The 9,840-nt window shown below is 41.5% G+C and overlaps 1 protein-coding gene and 2 long non-coding RNA genes across 5 annotated transcripts in view; 1 reads left to right on the top strand and 2 right to left on the bottom strand.

Moving 5' to 3' along the window:
• The window catches only part of slc10a1 (solute carrier family 10 member 1), a 28,963-nt gene extending 19,595 nt beyond the window's left edge, over positions 1–9,368 (top strand). Inside the window, exons 6-7 of the mRNA XM_063222827.1 lie at positions 20–222; positions 9,110–9,368. Coding sequence (XP_063078897.1) covers positions 20–222; positions 9,110–9,174 — 268 coding nt within the window. The 3' untranslated portion in view covers positions 9,175–9,368. The remainder of the gene's footprint in view (positions 1–19; positions 223–9,109) is intronic.
• Positions 3,884–6,806, bottom strand: LOC134468343 (uncharacterized). Of its 3 annotated transcripts, none has more exons than XR_010038762.1 (4): positions 6,781–6,806; positions 6,413–6,529; positions 5,468–5,556; positions 3,884–3,993 (listed from the first exon to the last, which is right to left on the bottom strand). It is a non-coding gene; the product is annotated as an uncharacterized LOC134468343 (long non-coding RNA). The 3 variants fall into 3 exon arrangements; XR_010038763.1 differs by lacking the exon at positions 6,781–6,806 and adding an exon at positions 6,639–6,675; XR_010038761.1 differs by lacking the exon at positions 6,781–6,806 and having other exon boundaries at positions 6,413–6,679.
• Positions 6,839–8,277, bottom strand: LOC134468342 (uncharacterized). Its single transcript, XR_010038760.1, has 3 exons — positions 7,903–8,277; positions 6,986–7,125; positions 6,839–6,874 (listed from the first exon to the last, which is right to left on the bottom strand). It is a non-coding gene; the product is annotated as an uncharacterized LOC134468342 (long non-coding RNA).
• Positions 9,369–9,840: the final 472 nt, after the last annotated feature.

Below are 9,840 nucleotides of genomic sequence, written 5' to 3'. Positions count from 1 at the left end.
CATGTTTTAACTCCCACAGATGCAGGAGGACCATTGCCATGGAGACGGGCTGTCAGAACATCCAGCTGTGTTCCACCATCCTGAAAGTGGCCTTCCCTCCGGAGACCATCGGGCCCCTCTTCCTCTTCCCTGTCGTCTACATCATCTTCCAGGTGGCCGAGGCTCTCGTCGTCATCCTGGCCTTCCGCTGTCACCAGAGGCTGGCCTCGCCAAACAAGAAAGGTGGGTGGGAACCAGGCCCAGTGGTTTTCAATTCTACACTCTCTAAACTGCCCTACAAAGGCACAGTGCAGTAACTATGTCAACATTGAAACTGAGAAAAATGCATTTCAAAGCCTTGGTATCAAGTTGGATATTGTAGTTCCTGTAAATTTGACATAATATCTCTACAACGGGACACTTTTGGACCATAAGGCTTTGTCACAAGATAAAGGTGTAATTAACAGGGGTGATAGTGAAAAAAAATCCTGAGCCTGAACTTTTTTCCTGGTCGGGGAGGGGGGGCCGGGGGACGACGGGACATACTGCATATGAGACGTAATGTAGGCCTTATTATTATTCAAACACATTATTCAAACATTTAAGATAATGTTTTTATTTTTGCATTATTTCTATAGTGTTATTCACGAAAACACAGATCATTTCCCTGTTGGTAGGCTACAGCACTTGGCTGAAAGAAACTGACCACCACGTTCAATTCTAGCTGTAAAAACGAATACCAACGTATGCAGTTAGAAATGCATTCTAGGCTTGTGATGTTGCACTAAAGTTATTGAGGTGGGTATTGAACCAATGCAACATTTCAACACCAGAATGCATTTCTGAAAACATGGTGCATATTTTACCACATTGAATTAACTGAAAGCTACATATGTAGCAGCCATACCAAGACAGGTCAGTAGGAGGCAATACTACTCCAAAGTACAGTAACTACACTCTGTCCAAAATAGAGGAGGTGATTACCAATTAATTGAGCAATACTTTTAAATGACATGACATTTGCTGCAAGCTGATACGTTTCATTTTCATTGGGACATTGCTCATATAACTTGTATAGGCTACTGGACATACGTTTAGATAGCCTACTCGTGGCCCCATGGTCTACCTATAACCACAGATTGTTTAAGGGCTGTGCTATAACCCCTGCCTTTCCGTTGTAGGGAAACGCCCTTTAATTACCGGTACATGATATTTAGGGCACAAGCGCATGATTGGCTACATGCAGGCCCAGGTTCACATCGCATATTTCGACTCCACGGATGACAGAACCAGTGGTTATTACGGACAGGACAGTATATATAGCCTGTGTGACTACTGCGCGACTTTCGCATTGGGTTGTAGTCAATTAAAATACATGAAAATCACTCGCGTGTACACACGCCCATTACAATGTACGAGTTGAAAAGATAACAGAAAGCAACAAAAACAAAGACAGGACCGAATTAAGCTACATGAAAATAGCACAGGGCGTGAAGATAAGATGAACATTCACTGCATGTCTAGGTGACACCGTGGTGGCCACATGAACGCAAGCCAAGTATTTGAAGTTCATGAGAGTCTGATATTGACAATTGCCCCCTGCCCGAGAGTAGGGATTAAGTAGCCCAGAGCGTGCAGACAATACAACCTGTGCATCATGCGTGGAATAACTGGATTCGATTACGCAGAAGGGCTACGACAGGGAGCGCGCGAGAGACAAAAAGGCTGTGTGAACCTGTGCGAGGCTGTTTGGGGGTTTTCACAGAGCGCGTTGGTTTAGTCAGCATAACTAATATAAACATCTCCCTGAAATCAGTTTGAAACGTGGTTGGTCAGGAATGACGCAAAACACCATCCCTCAATCAACAGTAGACCAAAACCCACGAACTCAGCTCACACTAGCCTACAAGGGGTGTAGGCTAACTAGGCTTGCCAAACATTAGCGATCCAAGCATTCCATTGTCATTTGGACATGTCGCAATGGTAGCCGCTATTCCAATGCAGACCACATTTACGCACTACACCTAGAAAAAAAGTATCATGACGGGCATAGCATAGCCTACCGTTTTGAGCATACAGACTTTTTTTGAAAGAACGTCCATCTCCATCAAAGTTTGTCAACATTGCGCAGTCATTTAGCGCACATAAATGAGGAAAATAGACGAACCTATTTCAAACTCTCACTGAGCCCGTTTATGCGCATCAATAAGCCGTTTATGGTCAGGTTTTTGGAGTAACCTGCGCAAGGCAAAATCATTCGGGCCCAAGCCAACATGCCACAGTGGGCAAATTAATAACTAAATGGCCTTACCTTCAAACGTTTTCTTGATCACAGAATTTCACTAGTATTCCACTGACATCCACATGGTTCAACACACCCATCACAACTAGCAAGCCATGTGGATTTGTGCTAACAATAGTTGCTAATTTTTATCTGAATCCAAATGGTCTAGACTTGGCCTATACTGCCCTACAATATCAGAACGCAGTATCTTGAAAATGGTCGAAAATGGGTTTAGACCGGAAATTGGCTTTAAAATACCTTCTTCTTCTTGTGTTAAAATTTTTCGGCCCAACTTGGTCCCGTTTCGGAAAAAAACGCAAAAAACTGATTATACTGCGCTTTGTGGTTTTAGTAGGTTACGTGGTAGGCTACTAGCCAAGAACGCAGTATAATGCGATACTGCACTTTTATACTGCACTTCTCCATTGACACCGTGGTTTTGGTGTAGACAGTAATACCACAACAGAGCGCAGTATAATGATTTTTCAGCTAAAAAGTAATGAGAATGTTGTTTTTTTTGCTTTTTTCTTGTGTGCATAAATTTTCACCCTAAAAAAGTATTATATGGAAGTGTCATCACCACCCCAGACAGCAAAATGGGTCTGGCCCAGATCTGTGACAGATGTTGGCAGGCACTTGGGCCAGGTCCGCAATCCTGGTCTGGGCCGGTTTCTTATTTTACAATGGCGCTGAGCTGGAACAGGTCCGGATTATGGATCCGGAATGGATCTGGCCCAGGTCCGATCCACATGTTTGGAATTTGTGGCCGACCAGGGCCAGATCTGGCCCAGGTCCGTAACACGCATCTGACCATGATCTGGCCCTGATCCGTAATACACAGTTGGGGCTCATCTGGCCCATATCCGGACCTTATCTGGGCCTGATCCGGATTAAAGGGATATTTAAAGGCATATGCCATTATTTTGGGGCTTAATACAGTTAAAATCGTTGGCTGGGGTTTATAAAGGTGGTAAAGTGTCTTATTTTTCATGTGAAGCGTTGTCTTGCTTTAAGACAAGTTAAAAGAGGGAGTATGTCGCTAAGCTAGTGAAAGTCAATGCATCCATGTAGCATTGCTACATGCTACACGGATCCATTGACTTTCACTAGCTTAGCGACATGCTTCCTCTTCTAACTTGTCTTAAAAGAAGACAACGGCTTACATGAAAAATAAGACACTTTACCACCTATATAAACCCTGGCCAACGATTTTAACTGTATTAAGCCCCAAAATAGTGGCATACCCCTTTAAAGGTGTACGTGGAATATTTTTAGTTGTTCATTTCCAGAATTCCTTATGCCCATTCACAAATGTTAACTTTTTAACAGATATTTACCACCACCAAAGTATTCAACATGACTGGGAAATTTGCACTTTTCATACATGAAAAGGGGGATCTTCTCCATGGTCCGGCATTTTGAATTTCCAGAAATAGACATTTTAGCTGCAAAACTCACTACACTTTGGTATTCATGCAAAAATTTAAATTAGCAGACAGCACAGTTTCAATGAGCACCATAGATGCAATAACTACTCTGGCCACAATTTTACACAGTGCACCTTCAAGCAAGAGCAAACAATGTTTTTTAAAAATGAGCTGCTTACAAATTATGCATTTTAGTATTCTTTATTGTTTTGTTTCTTGTTGGGTGTGTGCAAAAGCGGTCGGCTGCCAGATCCATCTCCACATTTTTGATAGCGTTCATCTCTCCCTTGTTGCCTCTTCACACTGTAAGATATTAAAAAGCACACAAAGCAGAAGGGAAACGTTAGACTTAATGCAGATGTATGTGCAGGCACAAATTACATACGATTGTGAATGAACTGACACATACAGGTGCTGGCCAAAAAATTAGAATATCATGAAAATGTTTATTTATTTCCATAATTCCATCAATAATGTTACACTTTCATAGATTATAGATTCACGACCCACATTTTAAACTATGCCAATAATTTGTTTATTCTTGCATATTTTTGGCTTCAAGAAACCATGAATTAAGTAACTCACAAAATTAGAAGATTGTGATGAAATCACCATTCTCTTCAGAAAAAAAGAAACGGGTCATATTGTCATATCAAATCAGTTAAAATTCTCGACTTTCTAAATAACATGTTAATTTGGTTAGAAATGTAATCGCCTTAATCACGGCAATGATGTATTTAACATTTCAGTCAATGGCACACATGCTTGACAGCATCAAATGCAAATTTGTTTATCATGGTCTCATCAGAGTCAAACAAACTAAGGATATGGGTTACTGGAACCATGTCCTCTGATCTAATGACATCAAGATAAACAAATTGGCTTTAGATGGTGTCAAACATGTGTGGTGGTAAAAAGCGATGTGTACAAAGGAAAGTGCCTCATGCTGAAAGTCAAGTATGGTAGTGGGAGTGGCATGGCTTGGGGCTGTGTGGGTGCCATCAACAGTAGGAAGCTGAATTTCACCAAAAGAAATATGCTTGTCAACATGTACTGTAACTACTGAAACAGATCATGATACTCCCTATAGGATTTCATTCGAATCTCACACACATCAATTATAGCCAGGTGCAGACTCAAAATGTAAAAGTTAAATGCAAGGCAAAGATAAAACGCACAACAATGACCTCCCTTTTAATCCCTTTAAATTTCGAGACAATTCAGGCCAACACGGCCCCTTCTCAGACACTATGATAGGCGTGTACTCAATTTTGCACCAGCATAATTTCACAAAAATGGGCAAATATGTCATTTAAGTTATACAATTGGCCTTAATTTTCTTATGTAAGCTCAAAAGATGTTGTATTACACTTACTCTATGAGCGTTTTGGGAATAACTTGTGTGTTCAAAATGTTACTTTTCAACAAGGGTCATTATTGCTGTGCACTGTATATTTGAATAATTTCTTAAAAATGTGGGAACATGGAGCAGCAGGAATAAGCTGTGGGACCAATGGGCTGTGGGAACATGACCCCGTACACAGAACATACAGTCAACCTAGCCAAGTAGACAGTAGGTATTCCATCCACTTTTCAGGCCACCACAGAACAGCATCAGGCAAGTTCTGGTTAAGTGTTGTACAACAAGTGTGTGTGTGTGTGTGTGTGTGTGTGTGTGTGTGTGTGTGTGAGAGAGAGAGAGAGAGAGTAAGTGAGAGTGAGAGAGTGTGCACACCAGCATGCATGGGCTTTAATGCATAACATAAAAACAACTTACTTAATACATTCTGATGACGTCCGAGGGCTTCTTGAATATGTAGTGAGGCCGACCCAGCAGAGTAGAAGTCCTGTCCTTTCATTTGAGTCCTACAGCACAAAAAGAATAAATAATTATGAATAATAGTTATTGGGATTTCACTGTGAAAATATTTAGTACAATTGGCATCCATGTTTACAATTAGTTTAGTTTATTGGTTTATTTCATCAGGGACCATGTGCAAAGTACATTAGTTACATAGTAAAAAAAAGATGACCTGCACCACATTATAGCTAAAAGCTAATTTCCATCTGCATTCCCTGGGCAGGTAAGAAAACATATAACACACACACACACACACACACACACACACACACACACACACACTAAAATATGTCATATGCAAAAACTACCATATGCTCAGTGTCAAAACAGGTATGTGCAAAACTATTAGTGGTGACCAGACTGGGTACATGAAAGCCATTTCTTCACTCCAAGTGAGAATGAATAAAAGTTTGTAATGCCTTTTATGTGGGTGGGAAGGGCATTCCATTATTTAGTTGCTCTGCAAAAACAGATTGTGCAAATTTATGCTGTTACCCGGCTTGGGAGGCTACTATTTCCTCTGGTGGTAGATCTAGTTGTTCTGCTAATTTGTTCAGAGCAAGGATGGATAAAAGTTTTCAGAGGTGGTGGAGCAGAATTGTGAATCATTTTGTGCACAAGTTGCACAGCAGAATATAGAATTAGGTTGTCAAAACTGAGCAAGTAATACTTGTCCAGTATGGCACAACACAATGGTGAAATTGAGACGTCTGTCCAAAACTTTTAAGATTTCATGGTAGTCTTGTTAGCCTGAGACCAGCTTGACATACATTAGTGTAAATGATACATTATCAAGCCACTTACATATGTCTCAGCAGGATCAACAGTTAAAGAAGTTAAATTGTCAGCTCATACACTCACATGACAGTCCAAAAAGGTGTTCAGTGGCGGCTTCTTCTCTCACTTGCAGCTTCATACACATCGAGCGATGTTGATGCCAGGTCGATCAAGGAATGACTGTGCCTACTGTTTACAATTCTACCCAAAGCAAAAAGAAAAAGAAACACAAAAAGGTTGAAAGTTTGTCATAGAAATACATAGAACATACAATAAACCTATTCAAGTAGACAGTAGGTATTCTATGCACATTCAGGCCACCAAACAACAGCATCAGGCAAGCTCTTATTGAGTGCAGTACAACAAGTGTGTGTGTGTGAGTGAGAGAGAGAGGGGGGGGGGGCGCGTGCCAGCATGCATGGGCTTTAATGCATAACATAAAAACAACTTACTTCATACATTCTGGTGGTGTCCAAGGCCAGGGCTTCTTGAATAAATAGTGAGACCAACGCCGCAGAGCAGAATTCCTCTCCTTTCATTTGTGTCCTGTAGCAGAAAAGGAATAAATAATTATGAATAATAGTTATTGGGATTTCACTGTGAAAATATATAGGCCTAGTACAATTGGCATTCATATTTACAACTCTCGGCTCATACCTTCAAATGACAGTCCAAAAAGCTTTTCAGTGGCGGCTTCTTCCCTCACTTGATGCAGAGGCAGCTTGCTTCATACACATCGAGTAGGCCTAATGCTGGTGTCAGGTCGATCAAGGAATGGCTGAACCTACCGTACAATTCTACCCAACCCAAAGCAAAGAGGAAAAGAAAGACAAAAAAAGTTTGAACGTTTTGCATACAACATGCATGCATGAGCACATTTTGATGAAGCCTAATCCATGTTATAGCCTAGATCACAATGCAGTTATTAAACTAACAATACGACCATTTAGGATTTGTGTAAATAGGCTACAACAATCAAGGAGTTACAAACTGCGTGATGTCAAATGAATTCAGCTCAAGGTGAGCTAATAGCACAACACAGAATGTTTGCTGTCGGCGGCACAACATGGATACGGTGATTATTAAGACATCAGAAATTGATTGAAAATAATCGAACACATCATGTACATCACACTCGCACCTATACCTAGCTTTTTTGGCGAATGTTATACAAATCACAGCGGTCCTAGTTACAGAACTACCGGTAGTAGTGCTAGTCGACTAGAAACTACCTTTGTTTCTGTCCCGTGTTGATAGGGTATGTTTGGGATGTTAGCTTCATAAAAGATTATCACCATTACTGCTAATGCCGCTAAAATTGACTCAAATAGCCCGATCATGACACATTTTGAGTGGGTTCATCAAAAGCTTATGATGCCACAGCCCGCCAGCCACAAAGACAGCAGCAAGTTAGCGCGATGCTGCGGTGTTATGATTCAGTGCTCGGCCAAGCCATTTCACGACACAACAGAGGAGGTAATTAACTCACTGGACTAAAACGCTGAAATAGTAGTGGCGACGGCGTGTGAGTGTATTTTACTTCTACCATAGTATTAAGTTAAATAATTACTTACCATCATTGAATGATCAAGTCACGACAGTGCAGTGTTGGACGAGACGCGACACAGGCGGATAGTTGAGTTCAGCTGAGGTAAACTGAAGAACAGTCTCTCTCTCTGAGGGTTCCAAAGTGACAGTTGGGGAACAAATTCAGTTTTGGCGCGTCCGGATTGCTTTATGTGGCCCGCACCCGCCACGCGCCTTCAAATCGGACTGAATTATTTTATTATGGCGCGTCCGGATTGCTTATGTGGCCCGCATCCGCCAGGAGCCTTCAAAACTGACTGTCAAACTACTGGTCCGGATCGGAGCTGCCGCTGATCGGCAAAATGACTGTGACTGCTATGCGGATCTGCTGACTTGAAAACGGACCCGGCCCAAATCTAATTGCTGTCTTACCTCCAACACAGTCGCGTGGACAGAAAGGAAACTTTAAAGCCTTTTTTCTCAGTTTGGCATTTTGAATTATACTGCGTTCTGAAATTGTAGGGCAGTATAGTACTTTCTTCCGTTTCTTCAGTATAACGAGATGCCATTTTTGGATTTGCCTCCGTCGACAGTGAAAATATCTGAGAAGGGTAACCAGTAGGGGCCTAGAACTCTCTTTACTGTGCATACTGACAGCCAATCTACTTCTCCTTTCACTAGAACTAGAAGACTGCCGCCAGTGATGTGGTGAGTGACTCAAGAGCAAGACGTAACAAATTGATACATTTTTCAGTAAGATGTCGGGATGATACAAACAATTATGGGCTGCTGCTCATTTGGGTTCCTTTCGCGTCTCTTACAACAGGCTGTTGCGCGCTCATTTATTTTCGCCATACATTAATGAAGGCCTACGCGATAGTTTATTATTTTATTAATTTTGGGGAAATTATTATTTTATTTTTTTCTACAGCCACGCTACGCCGGATTTCCGGCGCGGCGCCGGACTGCTATCACCCCTGAATGAAGACCATTTCTCAACTCAATTTTGACAAAATATGTAGTTACTGCACTTTGTCTTTGTTGGGCAGTAGCCTACAGCCTACCTATGTTTCCATTGCCACAGGTAGGATCTGGTAGGATCTATTTGAGTCAAACAAGTGGATCGTTTGCTAATTGCTGAAAGTGAAAGAACATTAAAATGGTATTCTCTTGAAGTCCTTAACGGGCAATTGAGATAATTTAATTGAATACGTTAGACTTGATACTAATTTATAATATTTTTTGTTCGAACAGAACATATGGAGTACTGTGAGGTGGAAAGCCCTACGACAACAACTGAAAAATGCCAGTCTCCATGAGACCTCCGTGGCCCACCTGTGGACCATGATATGGACCCTCTGCTCTGTAGGCAGCTGTGCAGTGATGGTTAAGAGGTCAGATCAGAAGGCTGATCCAGATTCAGGAAGACTATACCTTGTACCACAATACCTCTTCAGTCGCTTTGGATACACACGTCTGCTATGGGCACTGCAATGAAATGCCTGTGAATAGACTGTACTTAAAGCGATGGTTCGGAGTAGAATCACCCTAATGCCATTTGAACCGTGACACCCATCCACCTTTACACCCGAAGTGTTTTCTGCCGCACACTTACATCAACAGAGTTGCCGTGTTATTCGATGTTTATTCCGGTTAGCTTGACTCAAGCGCATATGGATACTGGGCACCGTCTCCAAACTTTCCCCACAAAAATAACATGTCATTACACCAAACTTCTGCAGTAGCACAAATATGGTCTGTACTCACGAAACAAAGCATTTGGAAGTTTGGAAATAGTCCAGGAGTTTAGTATTATCAACACAAGCTGAATAGCTTCTCTGCTGCTAAAGCTGTGCCAACGTTACTTCCGTCATATGAGACAAAGCCCGTAAAAGTCTTCAACAAACTTCCAGACGAGAGTGTTAAAAAAGTTTTCACTGAATTGTGATTAAGGCTTATATTTTCAAGGAAATACTTAAAAGATA

This window comes from Engraulis encrasicolus, chromosome 18 (assembly GCF_034702125.1).
Source record: "Engraulis encrasicolus isolate BLACKSEA-1 chromosome 18, IST_EnEncr_1.0, whole genome shotgun sequence".
Classification (NCBI taxonomy): domain Eukaryota; kingdom Metazoa; phylum Chordata; class Actinopteri; order Clupeiformes; family Engraulidae; genus Engraulis; species Engraulis encrasicolus.
This window is presented reverse-complemented; position numbering and strand designations above follow the sequence as displayed.